We start from the raw sequence: 25399 nt of genomic DNA, 5'->3' as shown, positions 1-25399 counted from the left end.
GTGTTCTCATTATTATGAGAGTACTGGAAATGTAAAACTGATGAACGAAGATTCCAAAGCTTTATTTGAGCAAATTCTTTCAGGCATGGCAGAAAATGGCCTCAGATGTATAGCTTTCGCACACAGGAATATGTTAATAAGAGATTTCACCATCTTTCAAGAGCAGCTGATTCTATTAGGCCTTGTCGGATTGACACATTCGTGTCGAAGTGGAACAAGGGAAACAGTGGAAGATTGCCGTAGAGCTGGAATCAACGTCAAATTGATCACCGGAGATAACAAAGTAACTGCCACAATCATGGCCACTAAGTGTGGAATAATTGAGCCTGATTACCAGCCTGGTGAAGTGATAGATGGTGAGGAATTCCGGAAGTTTAGCTCAGAAGAGCGAATGGCAAAAATTGAAAATATCTGCGTGCTGGCAAGAGCCACTCCTGATGACAAGTTACTTATGGTCCAATCTTTGAAGCAGAAAGGCCATGTGGTTGCATTCATTGGATGAGGCATTGGAGATGCACAAGCCCTTAGAGAAGCAAATGTAGGACTTTGTTTTGGAACCCAAGGAGCAGAAATTGTCAAAGCATGTTCAGCCACTGTCATGTCATGCAAAGATTTTCCTTTCATCATTGATATTTTGACATGGGGTAGGGGAATATACGACAGTGTCCAGATTTATACTCAGTTTTTGCTCATTGCAAGTTGTGTTGCTCTGGTAATTGACTTTGTGATGGCTGTTTCATCGAGCGAACCCCCTAGTTTGAGTGAGGTAGCTATTTCAACAGGAAAAATTCCATTTTCGGTGTTTCAACTTTTGTGGATGAAACTGATTGCAGGTACTTTAGCAGTTCTTGCCCTCAATATAGAGAAGCCGTCTCAAGATGTTATGAGGAGGCCACCAAGAAACTTGAAAGAGCCACTAATCACAGCCCAAATGCGTAAAAATATTGGGGCTCAAGTTTTATATCAGATAGCCATCTTTTTGGTTATACATTTCAAAGGCAAATCATTATTTAATGTGAATGCTAAGGAAAAGGATTCTTTGGTCCTTAGTACATACATTCTCTGTCAAGCCTTCAACATGTTCAATCACAGGCTTCCGGAGAACATTGTTGAGGAGATGCAAAAGAAAAAACTTTTCTTGAGCATCATCGGACTAATGATTTCCATTCAGTTTATAATGGTGGAACTTTTGAACGGGTTTTCAGGGACAGACAGGCTAGGACTTGGCCAGTGGGGCTTGTGTATAGCCTTTTCTGCTGCACCTTGTATGGTCACTTGGTTTGTCAGGTGCATGCCTTCTCTCGAAAACTTCAAGTTGCCAGTGTTGAAGCCTAAAATCGATTAGTCAAATGCTCTTTCATTATTCTCTGGTCAGAATACAGAATCTGTAGATTGCGTCAAAATCTGTTTGTTGTTTTCGGTTTTTCACATTTTGCTCTATCGAACTTTATGTGGTCAATGTTGAAGTGTAATACCGAGTAGTTAAATTTCACTATATTTTATTCTCTAGTCTTAGCTTTGTCGACCAGTGCAAACGTAAATTGTTAAATGTGAAATCAATAGAAAAACGAGAAGAACAACAAGATATGTTCGCCCCAATTAACTAGTGCCTCGAGTTCAACAATTTCTTGGTTACATTTCCGGTGGAGGTCCACTCAGAGCCGGTCTTGTGTTTGATGGGCCCTGGGGCGAATGATGAAAAATAGGCCCCCCAAGGACAAAATTCAAAGGTGTATTATGCGAGTCATTACTAACTTAAAAAACTAACATTAAAACAATAACGAAATATATCATAGAAACGATTTATATTATAAACCATCAAACCAAAAATTTCCAACTATAGGCAATGTCTCAAGTGGATGACAATGCTCAACTGTCTAACCATTGGTCATGAACAGCAATAGAAACCATTACCAACTATCCTAGTTTCTGGTAACCAACCTTCTGCTCTCATGACTTATCATCGATCAAGTCTTTGACACTTTTGACCAGTTAAGCCTAAACTCAACAAACTTTAACTTTGATATTGCAGCAATATTTTCCCCAACGGATGCTGCCTTCACCTCTTATATTGAATCTAGATATGCTATTTATATTGAAGCTGTATTTAATTTCTACTAAGACTAAGATTTTTAGCAAACTCATACCCCTATCAGATCAATCTTTAAAAGCTGTTCTTGAATTGAGGAAGAGGGAAGGGTAAAAGAACTAGAAATTAACAGAAGGATTTTCAAATTTCTAGTCGAAGTTGAACTTAAAACCTTATAATAGAGAATGATCTATATTGATGCAGCTCATGGAAAGAAGTGATTAATGATGAGTATGAGTAAAATTATACAAAAATAAGTGCTATTTAAGTGAGTTAGAAGTATACCAATACATTAATGCCAGAAGGTGTTTAACAACAAGCTAGAGCATAAGAAAATTACACAGCTACTATTTAGATTATCTTTCAACAAATGAAATGTTCAATAATCTTTTCACTTGTTGATTGGGATATAAAAAATAAAAAAATAAAAAATAAAATATATATATATATATATGGAACAACAAAGAGATTTCAAGGCAAATGGAATTTATTTGAAAAAATATACCTATAATCGCCATTTTATACCTAAATAAACAGTTGGGTCCTAGTAAATAGAACATATTCATACAAATTATAAAAGAACAATAGGAAGCTAACAAAATCAGAGGACCCTAAACTCTCAACGTCACTTTCCCAAGGAAGCAAAACCCCACCACTTCATTTTTACTTTTTTTTCAAGATAAAAACTTCTTCATTTTAATATACCCTTTAGAAACCAGCAAACCACAAGGGGCTTCTTACATATACCCATTTTAGTATACCCTTAGTGCGGTAGATTCTTACACAGTTACACTCAATAATCAATTCATGTAAGATTTTCGAGAAGGGTATTGTTTGATTTAAGTAGAGACCATACCCGCATGGGCCGCATTAGTTAACTAAAGGCAGTGCTGTAGTAGCTGAGTAGCACCAAAGGTTCGGAGCTCGTCGACGTTGAGCGGTCGAGATGCGAGAAGAACAGCAGCAGCCCTAGCCCCTAAATCGTATTATTCATTTTTCAAATTTTGGGAATTTAGGAATTTGGGTAAATGGATTGGGTTGTGATATTGGATTTGGATATATGAGTTGGGTTGGAATTTTAGGGTAAATGAATTGTGGGTTGGTGGATAATTAGTTTTGGGCTACTCATATTGTTTATTAAAAAAAATTTTAAAAAAATTTGGGCTAAAAATAGGCCCCTTAATGGTCTTGGGCCTGAGGCGCGGGCCTCACTGGCCTCGCCCCAGAACCGGGCCTGGGTCCACTCAGAGTGCATGACTCCGATGCACTATATAACCCATGACTGACTCCAAATTGTAATAAATAAAGCATTAAAGAGAGTATTGTTCACGAAATATTTTCTTTTGATTTAAATTGAGTTCGAATATTACCAAAAGTGTACGGTTCGTTAACAAGTAATAAAGTGAGATCAATTAAATTCGAATATCGTCCCATGGAGATTGATTAGTTTAATCTTATCTATCGTAGCTTTAACTAAAACTAAATTACCCAAAGTGAAATTTTTACCTAAATGAAACCCTAATTTGGAAAGAAAATCCTAAATATGTAAAATTGATGATTTGAATGAACTCAATATGCAAAACAATGTTTTAACGAATTAAAATGCAAATCAATTGTTCAAAATGCAAATTGGTTGTATTCAATTAAAATTAAACGTACTAGGATCATAAATCCCATGCAATGATCACCCTGAACCCTAATTTCATAAAATGACAACGGGATTGAACTGTTGACGAATCAATGCTCCTAAATCTATCCAACACTCTCTCTTGAGATATATTGAACCTATTCTTCTAGACTACTAGCTGTATCTCTATGACAAATGCATATATAAGAATGCATGTGATTTTATGAATATGTAACGATCCACGCAAAGTATAGGAGTATATCTCTATTCTTTATCGGACCCTACGATAATTTATACCTTATCAAATTTATTTCTCTTCTCTCAAACAAATGAAATAAACCACCAAACATCACATAATTTTTGCACTTAATTATGGAAGAAGATTAATGTATATAAATCATTCAAACATTCAAATACGTATTTAATGTCAAATTGCAAACTAGAAATTTAAAAATCACATCACATTGTACATCGATTTCCTAGTACATGAAAATCTAGCTAAACATGATAGGAAAAGAAAAACAACAAAAAAAATAAGGAAAAAACATCACCAGATCGCCCTTTGATTTGAAATCTTGAATCTTGGAATGAATCCTCTCGTTCATGCCTTTTCTTTTCCTCCTCAAATCCTTCCAAAATAATGTATAATGCATGTGTCTTGTTTTTGGACTTCTCTAGGACTCTAAAAGACTTCCCAAGATTTGTTTCCATAAGAATTTCAATCAGAAAAGTAAACTAGATTTTTCTCGCCGCAATTGACCTGGGCTGTCGCCTAGGCATGGAATTTTGCCTCGGTAGTTGAATTTTCAATGTAGGCGATCGCCCGGTATTTATAATTGGGCAATCATCCAGTTATAATTTCTTCCATATGTTACATTTTAGCCCTTGAAATCGATTCTTGATTCTTTTAAGTCCTTTCTCTTGCGTTTTCAACCATCTGACTTTTAATTGCATCCAATTGAACCGGCAATATCTTTAATTTCATTTTATTCGAATCAACTATTCAAATGTTGCAATTTAGTCCTCATACTATGGATTTTTCCCTTTTTTTTATTTTCCAATTGCTTAGGAACCAGTCTATCACTGAATTAAATGAAAAATTACCCAAGTTAATTAACAATCAACACTTTCATGAAATAAAAAACTTAGTAATGCAGTCTAAATAAGTGCACAAAATGCACTTATCAAGTCCTTTGTATAGGTCAGCAAAAGGAGGGGCTTTTAGTTTCTTAGCCAATTTGGGATTCTAAACAATCCCTTTACAACTGGAAAATTTATATCATATATATTCTAATACACAAATACAATCACACTCTAGTTAAACAGTATCAAGTCAAAACCCTTAACAATCCCCATCTTGACTTTGAAGTTTTTGAGGTCTCCATATAGAGTTTCTTCCATATCTCTTCCATATCGAATGATGTACTATGCTACAGTCATTCCTCCTCAACCCTCTTGATCACACCACTTGAGAAAACTTTCGGTGAACTGAGATTTACCATACTGAACCATAAAAAATACAAGTACCACACAACGTAAACACATAGGACAAAGTAGATTTTCTTTTATCGTATCACCTGCACTATTACAATTTACGTACCCTTCTAACTTTATCCACTCATTACTTTGTTTAAAGATTAGCCCGAAGTTGAAGTTCCTTTAAGATATCTTAGGAACCACATAACTGCCGAATGTTAAAAGTCCCAGGGGTTTTCATATAAATACTATGTATATTGGTTTCCTTAAAGCCCTTGTACATATCATAGTGTATAGCACTGTACCTACATCATTAGAGTATGAGACCCTTTTCAAGTGGCTATTTCTTCTCAAGTTGAAGGACTTATTTACTAAGGTGAAATGACCTGCTAAAGGTATTGAAGTCACTTTAGTTTCAGTCATCTAATAGTTTGTTAACACACTTTTGTTATAAGAACATGGTTTCAATACAAAAATGGTATATTCCATTCCTCATTATATCAATACCAAGTATTTTTTTAGCATTAACTATGTCCTTTTTTCTCAATTTCATTTTTTGAATTATTCTTAATTTCATTTATTTCATGCATATTACGACTCATAAATAATGTATCGTCATCATATAGTAACAAGTATTAAAAAAATAAATACAAAAAACATGTTTTTTCTACTTGTTTTGAAATATAAACAACACCATAATTACTTCTTTTGAAGCCAATTAATTGAACAAATGAGCTAATAAACCTTTTATACCATTTTTCTGTAGATTTTTTAAAACCATATTGTTTTCTTTAGAAGACAAATAGAATCAGATTCACTTTTCTTCACAAAACTTTCAAGTTCACACAAATATATATAAATATATATATTCTTCAAGCTCACCATTTAAAATGGCAGTTTTTACATCTAATTGCTCAAGTTGTCGATCAAACTAAACCACAAGTGCAAGCATTATTCTATATATTATTATATTTAATTATTGCTAAGAAAATTCATTAAACCCCTTATTTTTATATGTAAAATGTACTTGCATGTTTATAACCGAATTCCAACAAGTGAAACTTACTTGAAATCACAAAAACGAGGTTAAGTAACTTACCTTGTTTTGCTTCCTTCCTATCCAACTTTGTACTCACATTCTGGTTAGAAATTCGATCACACAGAAAGGAGTTTAATAGCTACAATCCAAAAACAAAATTTAAGATGTTATGCTTCCAAATCAAGCACAGCCTTTATGTGCTTCTCATCCTTTTCTTCACACACGAATTCTATATGTATTTTTTATATGATATGGGTATAGTGGAGGTTGTATATGGAAGTTATGGGTTGTGGGAGGTTGAGTTTCAAATTCAATTTCAAACTCTTCCATCCCATTTCCATTCAATTCAAGTCGAGTCAACCCACATAGAGGACCCGTTTATTACAACATCGCCCACTCGCATATGATAAGTTTGACTTCAATCTAATATAATATATCAATTATATCTATTTTAACATTCCCAAGTTGATACAAATAAAGAATCGTGCGACCAACAATTTAATTTAAGTGTACACAATACTATACAAGTGTCCCTATATATAGCAACTCTACAAGAAGAAATACAATTCTCGCTATACCTCAAACATATTTCATAACACCAATTCAACTATTTCTGACCCCCTTAGTTAAACAATGAACATAATCAACTTTATCATTAATATTGTATTCACAATTATGTTGCAAAACTGAAATAGTTAATACGATTGTCCAGTCGATGAATACAAGCTAGAGTGTTAGATAAAATAGGAGTTCTTCATATATTTATTCATCTAGGAAATCTCAATTGAGAACTTGATCTAGCTATGAAATAGGTTTAATGAATAATAAAATACATTTTGATTAGTTTTTGAAATCTTATCTTGGTAGCTCATCAAAGCGACTGGATCATATACACAATATGATTGCTAGATCTCATCTCAGCACATCTCCAATTATTTGAGGCGATTGTTCGTGTAAGTAAATCAACTAAATCAGGTTGACATACTTTATGTGTGCATATTAAACGGTAATCTAATAATTATAACAAAAGTTACTCTTAATAAGTGAACTCACAAACATTGTTCATTAATGGACATATTAAAAGTTTACATAGTAAAAAACTCAGATTCTATGCAATCCCAAACATATAACATGATTTACAAAGGCAACTATAGAGATAGGTTTAATCTTCTTTTCCCATGCCCTTCATTTCAAAATTTGAGAAAAACTATTTCTTAATAGTTTTAATATATTCATCATTCATAGCCAATAAGATATCATCTACACAGAGAGATAAAATTACAAATTTCTTATTGGACCTTTTCATATAAATTTGACGATCATGACAAAATTGTATGATCTTTTCAAATAAAATTACTATACATTGATCTTTTCAATTTGCAAACTTTATTCTCTTTACTTGTTTTAATTAAATCTACTAGTGCTGTGTGTAGATTTCTTCATATAATTCTCCATTGAGAAAAGCAGTCTTCATGCCGAGTTGATGCAACTCTAAATCTAAATGTATAAGTCTTTGTTACCAAGAGAACCTTATACATGTCTATAGTCCCATCAACTCTTTGTTTTATCTTGGAAACCCATTTGTTCCCTATAGCTCTCCTACCAGTCGAAATATCGACCAAGTCCCAGACTTGATTTGATTTCATAGACTTATCTCTTCTTCCATTGCATTCTTCTACTTTTCCTTTGCAGACCATTATATAGCTTCTTGTACTAATTTTGATTCTTCATCATCTTTTGGAGATACTAGAAAAACTTGCCCTTCAATCTCGAAATGACATTAAAGCATATTTTTTCTAGTACTCTTACAAATTTAAAACTCCTATATGACCCTGTCACTTAGAGATAAATTGCTTCCAATTGGATTAACAGATGGAAGCTTTTTCTTTTGCACCCCAGTTTATTCATCATATACAACTCTATCATCAAATTTATAAAATGTTCTCTTTTTTATTTCTCCCTTGCTAGGAAAGTCATTCTCAAGAAATGTCAAATTACGTAACTTTACCTCAATTACAGTCTCAACCTAATTTTCAACTATGAACACATACCCTTTGGATTGGTCTGAATATCTTATAAAGATACACTTCTTCCTTCGTGAACCCAATTTTCTAGACTTGTTTAAGGAATCATTGATATAGAGAATCTATCTTATATAGTGTAGTAGATATTGTTATAACCTATTCATTCATAGTCAAAGTCCAAAATTCAATTGGTCAAAATCAAAGTCAATTAAGGAGAAGTTGAATAAATGATTTTCATGGGACTTAAATTGTACTTTCAAATGACTGAGGGCTAACAATGATATAATAAAGGAATCTAGGGAATTAATTTATGCTATTGAAGACATAAATATGAAATGTTGTGTTATATAAAGATTGGTGACTTGACTTGCAATATTCATAGTCGTCCACTAAATTTATGCATATCAATTCATTTATGCTTATCATTTTTGGGGACAAACACAGGAAGAGAAAGGAAGAAAAAGAAGTGGGTTTTCAAGCTTTGGTTCTCCATTTCTTCAATTTCTCCATTGATTTATAGAGGAAAGTGTAAGTATGTTGAATTATTTTTGGGTCTATGGAAAATTTTCTCAAAATTGACGTTTAGCAAAAATTAATGTTTATTGATATATGTTTGATTTTGGTATGTTTAAGTCATTTTCTTCAATTTTCTTACAAAATTATAATCTCGCTGCTACTTTTAAAATTCTACCCGAAAAGTGTCATTTTTGTCAAAACTTTTGGAAACAGTTTTCCATATGTAGAAACTAGTGACAGAGTTCAATACTCTTCTCAGATACAAGTTAGAATGAAACTGAAGGATAAATATTGAAGTCTAGGTATTGGATTAAATCATTTATAGGGGTTGTATATGTGTAAAAGGTAGTGATTTAAAGAAAATATAGTGATTTAATGGATTTGATTGTGTATGGTGATTTGTTGGTAAATTAATAAAGAGAGGCAAAGTTAGAGATTTAGAGACACAAGAATAAATATAGAAGTTGAGGAATTAAGAGGTGAACTTGCATTAGTTTACTTGCCAAGTTTCAATTTGAGTTATTATACCGTCATTTCAAGTAGTGACATGAAAGTTTGAAATTGCTCGTCAATATAACAAAATGGCTATCCATAGATTTATGAGTGCAAAAACTTATATATTTTCAAATATTTATAAAGTACATATACCATTATATTACATACGGTTATGAGAATTATTTGTTCAATTACATGATTGATATAAAAAAATTCTTTCGCTGTGATATATGTGGAATTCAAAGATTGTATATGGATTAAATATGATTTGGAATGTTAAACATGTTATATTGAGATTGACTAGAAAAGTACCCGTGAGTATATAATTTTCTAGTTCATATAGAGGCTTTGACCGTGTTCTATCCTACGCAGAAGGATCTTGATCGGACATTGTATTGATCATGTACATATAGTTCATAGAGGGGCTTTGACCGTATTCTAGAATTGATTATTAGAGGTCTTTCAGACCTACTTTCATTCACGAAGAGGGCCAAAGGCCCATAGTGAAAGTGCTTTGCCTGAGGGACGAATTACAAATTTCAGTCAAACGGTACATTTTTGGTAGACTACATTTAATGTGATGAAATGATGATATGGATTTGAGTTGATGATTATATCATGACTATGAGATAATATTTTTCAGTGTAATGAAGTGTCTCACATCTTGATTACCATGGTGCGATAATTTTGATTGTTAAATTATATGAACTCGATTTTCGATAAATATGTATAAATGAGAAAGTATAACTATTTTCAAAAAATTTCACTCACTCAGTTATCAACTCATATATTTTTTACGACTTTTTTGACACGTAGCAATTGGTTTTGGATTGCTCGAGGATCCTGATGATTTTAGAGTTATGGCCACACAACATATTGAGTTATATGCTTCATTTTGATAAAGCAGGAATTAATTATTTTGGTCCCATTACATTATTTTTTCTTAAGCATTTGATTTTGACTCATATTTAATAGTAACTCAATCAGCTTTAATGATAGATCTGGGATCCAATCAGCATGCACATTACATTTTAGGTTCATAGGGTGATTCGAGACAGTTCATGACAGATACCAAGTTTGAGATAATCTACTTAAGAATACAGGTCGAAGTTAGCAAAGCGTCTCCCCAACAGGAGATAGGTAAGTTAGCCTGCACTATTATGGATCTTACCATTTCTAACAACATTCCATTCCTCCCTTCAACAACACCATTTTGTTGTGGTGTGTTTGGTATAGCTAACTGCCTAATAACTCACTTTTCATTACATAGTTCTTTGAACTCTTCGGACAGATATCCATGCCCTTAGTTAGTTCTTAAGACTTTTACATTTCTATCTATTTATTTTCTACGACAATATCGTCTAAATCGTTCTAGTGCCTTTAACTTATGAGAAATCAAATAAACATAACTATACTGAGTGAAATCGTCTATAAAAATAATGACATAAAAGGCTCCATTTATTGTCCTCACATTCATAGGGCTACATGTATCTGAATAGATTAACTGTAATGGAAGTTCGTCTCTTAAAGCTTTATCGAATGATTTTCGTATTTTTTTTTATTAGGTAGTGTTCACAAGTAGGTAATGAAACCTTAGAGATTGAACTTAGCAAGTTTTCTTTAGCTAACCTATTCATTTTCTCTTGCCTAATATGTCCTAATATAGCATGCCATACACATGTGATAACATTTAAATCTTTAGAACAAAAAGATACATGGATGGGAAAACAACGATCATAAGTGTTTGGATCACAAGATAACGCTACAAAACCACATTATACATATTTAGATCAATAATAAACATTACCATTATAAATACAAACTGAAGTATTACCAAAGTTCAAATTGAAACATAATCTTATAAGAACAACAACGAAAATTAAGTTCATTCATATCCCTAATATAAATAGGACCTCATGAAGGAGAATAAGACGGCCACCACGTAAATGGAACTTACATGTACTGATCTCATTCACCTCCACTTATCATCTTTATCGACATATATCCACTTTTTACCAACTGAAAATCGACGAAACTCCACGGACGCTTCTCAATCCTTGGTTACATGGTTTGCCGCTTTTGAGTTTACAATCCACATGAATAATATTTAGTTTGCATAACAGTTCTTAAAACATAGACAGCTCTAAAAAGGTATTTACAAGAGCTACATTCTTAGGCTCAGGACATTTTCGAGCAAAGTGATCCAGCACTTGACAATTGAAACACTTTAGCTTGCTCTTAAATAGCTTATTTTCAAACCATTTACCCTTCTTGTTGTGCTTAGGGTTTGTTCTTTTTAGGTCCCTATCCAATTTCTTTTCCCTTCTCTTTCTCACATTTAAACTAGTTTTTCTTACGTTTAAAACCTGAAGCTTTTCCAAAACTACTTTCAACCTCCAAAGCATGTTTAAGGGATTTAGCACCTCCAAGGCCTGCTCACGCTCATCCTTTAGTTCCACATGGTGAGCAGTATTCACAAAAAAATTTAAGGATATTATTGTGTGTCAGATTAATTTTCAGAAGTCCCTAATTATTAGGAAGAAAGCAGATCAAAGCCTAAACTTGCTAGTCATCTGAGAGTATATAACCAGCCGGCTTCAACTCTTTAATCACAATAGACATGATCCTCACATGCTATGCGATGCTGTGATTAGGAGGTTTTCGGTAAATATCAAACTTACACTGTCTGAGCCTAGTCACACTAGCACCCCCAATTTTTCCCTCAAATATATCCAAATGTCATGAGCAATCTGGAACTTCTCACACTCATGAATGAGATTGTCCACCAAGGAACTTACCAAAATCACACAAGCAGTGAAATCTTTCTATTTTCATGTTTAGTAAGTTTCCTAATCCTTTCTTTATTTTGCAGTTCGACCTACACATGGGTATCTTCCATCGCGTGGTTAATATCCTCAAGAGAATCATGTTCCTTAAAGCACATACCAAGTTTTATTGCACCAAGTGTTATAATTATAGTCATTCAATTTGCTACCCTTATTAAGGCCAATTATGATATCCCTAGATACTAGGCTCTATCAAAATTTTAGGGACAATCATATAAATATCCATTAACGCACACATCATTTTACGCTCATGTAAATTAAGTTTTATGATAATTAACACTAGACATGGAGTCGAAAGTTATCTATTTCGAAAAATATGGTCTAACGTGTAATTTTCGCCGAACATAAAGGAAAAAGTTCTTATGCCTGGAGAAAAGGATCTATGGGTAAATGAATTCTAGCTAGTTTCAAAAAGATCAGGATCGCTGGATGGCTAAAATGTAAAGTCGGTAGATCTATATGTATATCAATATGTATAGTGGGCTTATATGAAAAGTATGTTACTATTTTAGATCTAACAAATTGGATGAATTACTCCTAAAGGTTCACATCAAACTAGTGCTAGTTGATGAGAGTTACTTCGGAAACCAAAAAAAAAAAAAAAAAGTAAAGTCAAATTCATTTGGGGTATTCTCTCAATTACAATAAAATGCAATCGGATCAAGTTGAGTCGGCGATCGACAAGTTCCTTTTCTTAAGAACACATACAAGATTCGTCACTACAAAAAGGATAATGGTAACCCACCATTAACTACTTCATTTATGAATTTCATAGTAATAGAAATACATGTCCTACCGAGACAAAATGTGTAACTTGCTCTCCTCTTGCCTAGCAGGAAAAGATTGACCTCCACGGAAAGGATGATTCATTCGGATCGACATGAGAGTCCAACTACATTGCATTGCCAGAATCCATGTTGTATATTTGAAAGAGGTTGACCTCCTTGCTTCTCTCATGTACACGTCGAGCCTCTTTTCTCCTCAGTCCATAGAGACAAAATATGGGACCGATGCCAACAGTTCATCACGAAAGAAAGGACTCACAAAGCCGGGATCACTAACTAATACTAACTAATATAATAGAAAAGAACTATCTTTTCTATATACTTTTCCCGGTTCCGTTGCTATCGCGAGCTTTACGCAATCGATCGGATTAGATAGATATCCCTTCAACATCGGTACAATATTGACGATCCTACAAGGATGAAATTTCAATGATTGCCTTTTACTAATCTCCTAATCATTATTATTTTAATGATTCTTTATCACAAATTTAGTTTCGTAGGGCAAAATCATAAATTTTTGAGGTCATGATGACTCAAACTCTTTCAACCTTAGCACTCTCACTCAATTAAGCAATTAAGCATGTAGTAAGCAAGACATTTTGACTATATGTTATGTAGGGATGACAATATAGCTTGTCGGGTCGAATCGCTCGTGGATCGGCCCAAAAAAATTCCGAGCTAAGCCCAAGCCAACACGTGTGGCTCATTGGGCTGAGTCATAAATATTTAAAAGTTCGAGTGGAGCCCAAGCCAACATGTGTGACTATATGTGTAATATAAAAAAATATAAAAATCGATCTGGCTCGAGTCAAGCCTTGATTTTTTAGCCAAGCAAGGGCCACAAAAGCCAGATTTAATTTTACTCAAGCCGAGCCTACGCCTCGAGTTTCAACTCAGGAATTGGCTCGGCTCATTAACATCCCTAATTTCATAACATAAAACATATATATAAATCATAAAATGTCGAATATTGTTTGGCCATTTGATTTAATCTATAATGATGTGTGGGGTATTGCATTGGTCACTTCTCATGCTAATTAAAAGTATTTTGTTATTTTTATAGACAATTATAGTTGATTTACGTAGATTTACTTAATGCGTTCTAAATGAGTAGTATTTTTTTATTTTCAAGCTTTTCTATGCACATATTCATACTTAATTTTCTGCAATATCAAAACTCTACATTCTGACAATGGAGTTGAGTACATATCTAATTTGTTTTAGGATTATTTACAAATTCATGATATCATCTCAAAACGGTCTTATCCTTAAATCTCTCAACAAAATGGGATGGCTGAAAGAAAGAACCCTCATCTACGTACCCTTTTATTAAAGTCATCCACGTCCTCTCAGTTCTGTGTAAGGCTCTTTCCACATTTGTCCACCTCATTAACTAATTGTCTTCTCCCTCATTGAACAACGTATTTCCATATGCTAGGTTGTTCGATCGTCCTTTCAAAATATTCCATCCTTCGTACCTTTGGTTATGTATGTTATGTTCATCTTCCCGTATACAAACATACAAAACTCATGGCTCAGTCAGTACCATGTGCTTTCTAGTATATTTTGTACAACAAAAAGTTTATCTTTGCTATAATCTAAATCTACGTCGTATTTGAGTTTCTAGAAATGTAAATTTTTTTAGAAAACCAATAATTTTCACCACTAATCAAGATCATCCTTCTCCTTCATTTTCTATTTTACCTTTATTTAATAACTCTTACATGTTTGAGAACTCCTAAGCCTTTCTTTGTGTATTAGAGATGATCCCGCTCTACATCAAATCAATTTCTAGTACCTCCTGAGCCCTCTCCACGTCATCCCCCAACTGCTAATCCTATTTTAGCAACTACACCTTTCCTTCTCAAGCAAAGTACTCAAGTTCGTTAGTTTCACTCATCCTTTATCCTTGATGGCCACTTTATCTTTTATTCCTTTTCCCTTGTGTTATAAACAAACAGTAGAGCATTAGTGTTGGCAAATAGCTATTGAAACAGAATTTCACTCAAAAAATGAAAACATAACAAAAAAAAAACCTAAGATGTTGTTCTATTTTTCTCATCAGTGAAACTAATTGGGAGTAAATGTTATTCTCCATTAAACTTCATCGTGATGGTTCTTTATATAGGTACAAGGATCGATTGGTGGTCCTTAATGACAAGCAAGAGTATGGCCTACACTATGATAAGACATTCGCACTAGTGGCCAAGAAGACCACCATCCAAACAATACTAGCCCTTGTCGCCCTCAATCATGGCCCCTACATCAAATGGATGTTAAAAATGCATTTTCTACACAATGATCTCAAGGAGGACCTTTACATAAAATTTTCTTCTAGAATGCTTGCTTCCTTACCAACTCATGCTTGCAAACTAAAAACATTCTTTGTATGGTTTGAAACAGGGACATAGAGCATGGTTTGAAAATTTTTGAACCATTCTCCTTGGCTATTCATTCACTTAAAGTCAATATGACTCCTCTCTTTCCTACAGAGGACCTTTAATGGCATAAAGTTCAACCTTGTTTATATAGACGAATTTATTATTACTAGTTTAGATATTGCAACCGTCTGTTCAATTAAAAAATTATTGCATTTCTAGTTCACACAAGAAAGACCTTAGCTAGCTCACTTACTTTTGGGGATAAAGGTGCTTCATGAACCTTAGGGTCTCTTCCTAAATTAGACCGATATATTCAGGATTTGGTTCAGATAGCAAAATTCACAAAAAATACTTCGGTGGACACCTCAATGGAAATTAATGTGAAATATAGATGTAACGAATGGAAGCTCCTTGATGACCCTTTCTCTATCAAAAGTTGGGTGGTAATCTTATATATTTGCTCGATCGAATATCTATTATTCAATCCATGTCGTCAACAAGTTCATGCAAACACATTGACATCTCTACCTTGTTGTTGTCCGTCGCATCGTTCCCTACATCCTTAGCACACCTAGTTGTCGCTTTTTCTTCGTTACTCATACTTCATTCCCACTAGAAGCCTACTGAGATTCTGAGTAGGCCTAGGTAAAATAACCAAAAATTAATCAAACCAATCAAATCGAATCAACTCGCTTGCTTTGGGTCGTTTGACACAAATAATTGGTTTTGTTTGGTTTTTTTAAACAAAAAACAATGTTGGGTCAATTCAGTCATGGTTTGAAGCCTCAAACCATTGGTTAATCAAACTGACCCAACCTACTCGCATGTTTACATTTTTTTGAAGAAAAATAAAAATTAAAAAATAAACCCTAATCTCAGAATTATATCTCGATTCCCTCCAATCTATGATGTTGCAAGTAAAAAATAGCAATGTGAATTTTCTTTCACAAGCTCATTATATTATACACTTCCTTATTCCTACTCAAACAGTCGGGTTATATAATGCATAAAAAGCAACAAAATTCTTAAATTTGTTTGCTCTGTCTCTATTAATTTGATTTTATTTACTAATCAATGGTTCTTGTAATATAAAGTTATTTAGTTTTTTTAATTCTTGTATTCTAAGTGGACCCAAAGCTAGAACAATTTTTTAAAATAAAAAATCAATTTGAACTAAAATTCCAAACCGACCAACCGAACCGAATAAAACCAAACCAATTTGATTTAGTTTGATTTAGTTTAAGAGATAAAGTGGATTGGCTTGGATTTAAATTCACACAAACCTACTAATTTAGTTTTGGTTTTAAGTTGGAGTCGAAACCAACTTAAACCAAATCGTGCCCAAGCCTATTGAGTAAACATGTTGTTCAAAACCCAGGAAACCTACTACTGGATGGTGTATGTTCCTTGGTGATGCTTTTATATCTTGGAAATGCAAGAAGCGTGACTGCATCTCCTAATTATCCGCTAAGGTTGAGTATCGCCCCATGTCTTCTGCATGCTCCAAGATCATTTGGATGTGTGGTCTCCTTACAAAACTTGGTTTCTCCCAAGTTCAGCGTACTCCATTACATGCGAAAACTAGTGCCTTCCAAATTGCCGCAAACCTAGTCTACTACGAATACACGAAGCACATAGAAGTTGACTACCATTTCATCCGAGATGCCTTTGACAACAAGGTTATGACCCTTCCACACATTTCATCTTTCTCTACAGCTTGCAGATATCTTCATCGAATTCATGACCCGTCAATGCCATTCCTAGTTAGCAAATTGATGCTTATGAATCTATCAACATCAATTTGAAGGTTGATATCAAAGGAAAGTCACCAACAGAATCTATTCTCAGCCTTCTACACCTAAAATCAACGAGCAGGTTTTGAGCATTCTACGGCAATTTCTACAACAGATTCCTGGATAATCTATTGTTGTAATCTTTGATTTTTTTTATTTATTTTTTATTAGTTTAGGATGTACTAACTTGTAGAATAATTACAGATAGCTTTGTATGCGATAGTTTTCCTATTTTAAGAACTGTAAATAAATGTTTATATGTTTTATATAAAGGGAATCTCTAACAAGGAGATTATATAGTTTTCTCAAAACTCTTATTTGTCTTTCTTACTTTTTATGTGCTAAATCTTAGTATAACCATATTTGATGCTCCTCTGAAATTGAATGGCTGGTGCCTCAAACAAAGGGAAAATGTGGCTGTGGCTGTCGCTGTGCATTATGTGATAATGTTTTTGGAGGTGCAGCATAATACACGAAGAGGAATTTTGAAGAACAAGATTTTGCCCATGTTTGATGCAGATTAAAATCATATTTTTAGTAAATTTTGATAAAAGTTGATTAAATGTGTGGTTGGAAAGTTGTGAATTTCATGTAATGTGTAATTAAATATAATTGACTTTACTTCAAAAGTTTTATCAACTTTTAATCTACACCAAAAAGAGCAAACAGTTACTCTGTTACCCTTTTTTATAGTAGGATTTTAATTGCTAAAGAATGTATAAAATGTTTATTTATAGAAAATAACGTTCTGGTCAAAATATACAGCTTGTTTAAGCCTCCATTATTTAGAAAAAATGCATTCTTCTACAGTATTTTGACATTATTTTAATCACATTCTTCAATAAAATGATATTACACATAAATTCAAAACTTTTCCTTTACTTTTTAACCATACATTTCCCATCAATACACTATTCATAACTTCATTTTTTCCCTCCAAAACGGGGCTCCAACAAGGGATTTTTTATATTCTTAATTCAGCCAACTCAATCCTCAACGAGAAACTAGATCAACTTAAACCCCCTATTCAACCAAGTCATCAACTTAGCCTATATGACGCAACATGGAAATGTGAATAATAGTACTAAAAAGATCTTTTACATGACACACAAATGCATGTTGCTCGAATTTCGTCCAAATGGATTTAAGAAGTACTAAAACCCACAAGATACTAAAATCTGAAATATTATTATTCAAAATACGACTATAGGGTTTTCAAACTCTTAAAACATATTCAAAGCATTAAAACGAAACCCTAATTCAGTCGAAAATTCGAATGGAACTAAGAAACTATAAAAATGACGAAAATACTGCTAGACTAGCTCAAAATAGAAAAATGTCAAAATAGGCCTCTAAACAGTGAAATTTGAACCCACACAGTCGTCTTCCCCACCCAAAAAAAAAAAAAAAAAAGTTTGATATTTTCACCCAACGAAATTGTAAAGAATTGAAAACCGCTTCTAAATTATACACGCTCACGTAAACCTAACAATCGAATTGAAAGTTACCCGTATTTTCATAAGCCCGTCTTACTTTATCTTCTTTCTAATTGGGTTATGATTTTCTATTCTAACTATTGTGCATCATTGCACTCAAACATGCATGCATTATTCTTCTCTCTCTTTATGCACCCAGAAAAAACAAGTCGAACGCCAAAATCCATTATTAAGTTCACTCCCATCCAAAATACTCGCGTGACATATATTTTAAGCAGAAAACTCAAAATGAATGAGAAAGCTCACCATTCATAAATATAAGGGTAATTAGGTATTAAGAAAGACTGAAAAATAAAAAGAAATCCTCACATAAATAATTTTTAAAAGTAGTTTTCATTCTCTCACACTAATTTAATCCTTCAAAAAGTCCCCATTTATTAAAAATATGGTTGGAGGTCATTAATATCAATAAACGATTAGGAACATAAAAATGGAATTCTAAGCACCATTTTTATGCTCTTTCACCCTTTCATTAACTTCTAAGCGTGAAAATAAGATGGCAGTGACAGACAAAATCATATTTCAACTAGAGATGACAATTTACCCCGCCCTGTGCCGCCCCACCCGATGGGGCCCCGCCTCGAATGGAGCAAAAAAACCCGCCCCGATGGGTTGATAGGGCAGGACAGGGGATGGGATGGGGCGGAGCATAATTCCCCGAACCCGCCCCGTGAATATTAAAAAAAAAAAAAATTCGAGTGTTTCTTTGAATATTGATGTTAATTTGAGCATTATTTGTTTTGAATTTTTAAATTTTGAATTTGTATTTTAGAATTTAATAGTATAACTCTAAACTTTGAAAATGTGTTTAAAAAAATAAAAATAAAAAAAAGGGAGGGGGACCACGGGGGGGGGGCAATAAACGAGGCAAAAAACTGCCTTGAACCGCCCCGTTGCCATCACTAATTTCAACAGGAACCCACGATCCATTTTCTTCACACAGTTTAAACACAACATAATACAGCGTGCACAAGACGGGTGCACGAATTCACAAGCCAGTTTTAGCACTATATTACAGGTTGAGGCCAATTCTTGAAACTCTGTACCTATGCCTCGTATGATCTTATTCAGCTGGAGAGAGTTTTGACCAAGCTTTATGCAAGGATACATAGGAGATAAATAGGTTTGATGTTTCTCCCAAGCACAATTATAATGTAGTAAATTTAAGCTGGGACAGGTTCAGGTACTCTGCCATCCCCAGAGGGAGCCAAACTCTCGTAATAATCGACCAAAACTTTCCAGCCACCTGGGCACATGAATCCATCTGGAGGATTCACACCTTTCTTTGCAAGGGTTCGCATCTGGAAAAAGGAAATCATTCAGAAAATGGAAAAACAAAATCCTCGAACAAAATGAACATGAAAAACTTAATTTTATCTTATATTTGGATTGTCCTTGCGTCGAAACAGCAATATTTCTTCAACTCTTTTTCTAGTTATGGTAGCAGGGGTGCCTCCTCACAAAGGGGGTCGTAGTGACCATGCTCAGGCGACTGTTTAAGTTCAATTCTTTTTTTTTTTTTTTCCTCTCCACTTGGACGTTGGTCTCCAAAACCCGATGTCGTAGGTTCAAATCCTACAGCAGAGCCGGAGTAAGCGGATTGGCATTTTCAAATCGTAGAACTACCACTCATAAGGATATTGAGGTTTTGATCCCAGAGCTCGAGGTTCTCTTTTCTATTGTTGGGTCGGGGTAGGAGGGCTGAGAAAATCTATTAATAATAGAATTACCTTTGTGCCAGATATTAACAGAAAGTCTTGAGGCCTTGATGGATCAAAGAATGCCATTTTACCTTGAGTCTTGTCATAAGCAGCCACCTGGAGTTCATCCATAATAACCAATTAATATTCAATATTTCATTTTTCTACATCATGGCAGTAAATTTTTTCATTCAATTTCTGTAGGAAGAGAATACTTCAGATTGTTGTGACCGACTGAACTCATAATAAATACATCATAGGATCTTTTTGTACCTTGAATGGAAGAATGTTAAGCCGCTCTAATCCAGGAGCCATACTCAGAACCTTCTTACCATGATCTGCATCATAAAGATCTCTTTTCTCAAGTGGGTGGCTCATGCCAGCAGGGTCCCGGCCTACTATGTAGAAGTTTGCACCTTCATTAATCCGAGCCTTAGCATGCCACTGAACCTCAGTTGGCCCCGCATAGTGCATGGGAGATGGGAATATAGAAACTACTGTAGTCTCCGGATCAAGAACACCATCCACAAGCACCTAAAAGAACAGTTAAAATATGAATAATTAGTATATAAATGGAACTTATTTCTATTGTACTAGTTCATACAACAATTTGCATCCCAAGTCATTCTATAATTTTGCCATTCGTTGTTGATTTAAATGAAAAGATTCAAGAAAGGCACATCCTGTACAAAATATAGATGCTAATGAAAATCAACATTGAAATAGAGCATGATTGGCTATGCTTAAAAGTTCACTTACAGATATGTTTACTTATAAGTTGGTTGACAAATAAATATTCTTTACTTGATCTAGTTACAAATAAATTACTTATTTTAACACTAAGGTAAGCGTTCAGAATTCTTCAAAAGTAACTTTTATTACTTTATAGTAAGATCAAAGTACTCAAACATACATGGGAACAAAAGTTTGCTTTTCCTTATTTCTTAGCCAAGCTCTGCTAAATAGAACTTCAGGATACAAGAACAAATTGCTTCAAGATCAGCAACAGTTCTAATATGATATCATACCTAAACATTCTTCGTTCCATAACGAATTGTGTCATGATCAATTTGACATGCTGTAAAGGTTAATCGACTCTAATTCTTATAGTTGTAGAACGAATATGAAGAGAAGGACGTGAAAGGGGGGAAAATGTGTTAGAAAAATGGCTTTTGATAGGTAGGAAGTAAAAAATCAATATATTTAAGAACACGTGAACCTTCTCATGTTGCTTCATTCGCCAACTAAGTGGTACATCATCTGCTTTTGTATAACCTCCCAATGGATGAAGCAAGAGGACAGGATTCTTATATCCCATCTCCAAAAGCCGACGGTGCGTGTCGGTCATCAATAGAGCATGGCCATTGTGCACAAGATTTCTGAGCTGGAAAGCAAACACAGCATCTGTGTTACGTCTCAGAAACTCGTCACGGAGTTGTGAAGGGGAAAGCCGGAAGCGATCAAGACCATCATTGTACTTGATGGGTTCTATTACTTCTAAATCACCATCGATCAGCCAGTTTCCAGCAGGGGTAATAGCTTCCTCGACATAAGGTAGACCACGTGCAGTGGTACCCCAGGTTCTTGCTATTCTTTCTTCTTTGTCATGCTTGTAAATTTCAATGCTACAGTAACAATTTGATTTCAGATCAATAAGAATACCTGACGAGCAATTGTTGTACACATATCTATGTATTAAAAGAAAAATCAATACATGAAAATAAAAGAGTTAGAATTTCAAGATTTCTCAAGAACACTCACTAATGATTAAGCGCACAACCTACATGGCTGGAAGAAAATGATAAGAGAGTATGTACAGCCAAACTATCATAGACGATGGTAAATGAGTTATATAAAGAAGCAACCAGGAAAACTAATTAAAACCCATCATCCATAATTGTGTCACAGATGAAATTTAATTCTTAGCCACCATCATGAGTAAAGAATTCTTGTTCATTAACCAAAAGATGAAGTGAATAATTATTTTCAACGTAACCAGTACTCTTCTATAACCGAATCTGAACAATTTCCTTTTCAAGTATAGAGACAGTTAACGGCAGTTGAGGTTTCTATGGGTTTTGTAGGGCGGTCAGCGTTTGCAGTTAGTATCATATATTTTTGGGATGCCACTATGATTACATGATCGTGCTGGTATACTATTCCACTGAATTTGGAACTTGACTAATCTATTCGCTCAAAAATGTCTTAAAACTCCTTGGTCTCCCATTACGTTCGTGTTGACATTCAAATTATCGTAAATTTTCTATCATTTATCTTTCCATTTTTACAATGGTGGGACCTTGCCCTTGGAAATATTCACTTGAATAAAAATAGTAAGCTCCAACATCTTATCCGACCAGAGGATTAAACCTTGGAATATTACTTGTCTCAAAACACAAGATTTAATAATTCATTCCAACGTCCAAAATACAAAAAGAAAACTATTAAAGCACATTATCACATGAAATCACTAACGATATCGACACTATTGCATGACTCTGCAATAGCTATGACGACACAATCATCCAAAAAAATGAAAGAGCTAAAAAATAAATCAAGAGTTATAGCTAATTCCATGAGAAGCAAAAATATCGAATTTTATGGGGGAAAAAATTTATTTTGATTAGAAGAAACGTGTTGACACATAAAAATTCAGCCCAAATCGAACAGCCCAGAGAATAAAACCCAATGGGAGGATCCCCAAATCAGATAGCCCAAAGAACGAAATCCAATTGAACGAATCAAGGTGAATGCCCAAATAAGGGGCCCAATAGTGCGGTAACGCCATCGTCCAAGTTTGCAAGTCGCTCAGAGTCTGAACGAATAGAGTGGCATACGGTCGTCCAAAGTCTCGCCCAAATGTTCAAGTCGCCCAAGGTATCAACAAACATAACGCATTATGATGCTGTTATTGAGGCAGTTGTTAAAGTAACTTTATCACGTTCCACGACTCGAGGGGTTCAATCCAAAGCGGTTGAACGAGCCCCTTGGAGGCACGTTGTTTTCCGTTTCCAATTGTAAAGTTCATCGCCAATAAAAGAACACCCCTTTTTGGGACTTTGTCTTAAGAGGTTTCGTCCCTTACACAATCGTCTGATCCTCTTTAATTGTTAGCGAATTAAACCGCGCGAAACAATTTGGCACGCCCGGTGGGACAGTGGTGTTAGGTGTTGAAAGTGCAAAAGGAGAAACATCATGCCTCAGAGATCCGACAAGGAAGGAGCAAGTCAGGGAGGAATCCAGTCTGTAATCGAGCGATATGAGGAGCAACATGCCTCTCCACGAACAGATGGACAAAATCAGAGCAGTAACAGTCGTTACGAACCAATGACGGAGCTGAGTCCTCGAACCATGCGTGCATTGCTTGGAGAACTCACGCAAGACGTCGTTGAGCAGGTAAATCTTCGAAGTATTCATAATATGGAAAGATTTACACAAAGTGGTAATGCACACTATGACAATATGGCCAAACAACTAAAGACATTGAACGAAACAATGAATAAATTAGTAGGCCAAATATGTCAGCCGCCTATACCTCTCACAAGTCACTTTCAAACTAGGACGATCGTAGGACATAATCTTTCGGTCCCAAATCCAAGTCAAGGGGTAGAACCACTTGCTGGCCCCTGTACTTCAAACCAAGGAGGTGCTACAATACCAAATCAAAGTAGTAGTAGTGGTATGCCTAACTTGGGGGGTAATCCAAACGTGAGAGATAATGTCCTAAACAATGGACAGAATATTCCACGTGGTAACGAGGGGGTAGATGTCCAGGCTAATGGTAATGGCCCTAATTATGGTAATTTTGTTGCCAATCAAGGACCAAACATCAGACCTTATGCAAATCAACCGGTTAATCAGCCTGTAGGAATTCCATATGATCCCAATGTCATATTGAGAAATCAGATTATGGAAATCGTGCAGGATCAGATGGCCTTTGGGGTGCGTCCTGTCATTAGACCGACTTACACAAAGCCATATCCTGATTGGGTTGACCAAGCATATCCATGGCCTAGAGGGTACAAAGTGCTAGAATTCTCACTGTTTACTGGTTTAGGAGAGGTGTCTACCCTGGAACACATAGGGCGATTCACGTTGCAAAGTGGTGATGTAACCGATTACCACAAAATGAGACTTTTCCCTAGTTCGTTAACAGGAGTAGCTTTCTCCTGGTTCATTAACTTGCCAGCGAACTCTGTTCAAACATGGCAACAACTGGAACAGTTGTTTCATGCTCAGTTTTACAAAACTAAATCTGAAGTCACTTTGGCTGATTTGGCGAATTTACGTCAAATGCCAAATGAATGGGCAGAAAGTTTTCTCCAAAGGTTCAAAACAGCAAGAAGCAAGTGTTTCGTACCTCTGCCCGAAAAAAAATTTGTCAAAATCGCACAAGGCTGTTTAAGTTTTGATTTAAAAAAGAAGTTCCAAGACAAGGAATTTCCCGACCTTTTCCAGTTAAGTGCGAATGTCATTAGGTATGAGCGATTGATAAGAGAAGAAGAACAAATAAAAAATTCTAGCAAAGGGACTTACTACAGAGACCCGAATTTTGACGTTCATACCATCGATGACGAATCGTATGATCAGGCCGAAATGTGTTTGGCCGAATTAGTAAAAGGGGATACATATACTTGTCCCATAATGGCCAAACCTAGACCATCGGGCAAAGATGAACCCGTAAAGGATGGAAACATAAAGGCTAGAACGTTCTCGCTCGATGTAACCAAAGCTGACCTTATATTCGATAAGTTATATAGGGATAAGCAAATAAAACTGAGCGATAAGCACAAATTGCCAAACCCTGAACAAATAAAGGGTAAAAAATATTGTAAGTGGCATAATGTATGGTCACATTTGACTAACAATTGCTTGGTTTTTCGTCACGTGTTGCAGGATGCTATTGAGTCAGGACGAATTACGTTCGACGATAAGAAAAAGATGGCAGTGGACGAGAATCCTTTCCCACAGCCACTTGGGGTAAACATGGTAACATCTGGATTCAAGAACAAGTTACCAAAATTCAAGTTAGTCATAGATGACGGAGAAGAAGATCCTAAACCACATCCCAGTGTCTTTGAACGTATCAAAGGAAAAGAACCAAAAAAGGACGAAAACGTCCTGTGTGCAAG

At 34.9% G+C, this 25399-nt stretch overlaps 2 protein-coding genes across 2 annotated transcripts in view; one reads left to right on the top strand and one right to left on the bottom strand.

Annotated features, from left to right (window-relative positions):
* Positions 1–598: 598 nt before the first annotated feature.
* On the top strand, positions 599–1345 carry LOC111369000 (putative calcium-transporting ATPase 13, plasma membrane-type). The gene has a single exon (XM_022990491.1). It carries the CDS (start codon positions 599–601, stop codon positions 1343–1345), a length of 747 nt encoding a protein of 248 aa, XP_022846259.1.
* Positions 1346–19667: 18322 nt separating this feature from the next.
* LOC111368999 (ATP sulfurylase 1, chloroplastic-like) overlaps positions 19668–25399 on the bottom strand; it is a 13190-nt gene continuing 7458 nt past the window's right edge. The window contains exons 8-12 of the mRNA XM_022990489.1: positions 22743–22809; positions 21487–21987; positions 20541–20801; positions 20298–20384; positions 19668–19868 (exon numbers count right to left, since the gene is read on the bottom strand). Of these exons, the coding sequence (XP_022846257.1) occupies positions 19731–19868; positions 20298–20384; positions 20541–20801; positions 21487–21987; positions 22743–22809 (1054 nt within the window). The 3' untranslated portion in view covers positions 19668–19730. The remainder of the gene's footprint in view (positions 19869–20297; positions 20385–20540; positions 20802–21486; positions 21988–22742; positions 22810–25399) is intronic.

This window comes from Olea europaea, chromosome 20 (assembly GCF_002742605.1).
Source record: "Olea europaea var. sylvestris chromosome 20, O_europaea_v1, whole genome shotgun sequence".
NCBI lineage: Eukaryota > Viridiplantae > Streptophyta > Magnoliopsida > Lamiales > Oleaceae > Olea > Olea europaea.
This window is presented reverse-complemented; position numbering and strand designations above follow the sequence as displayed.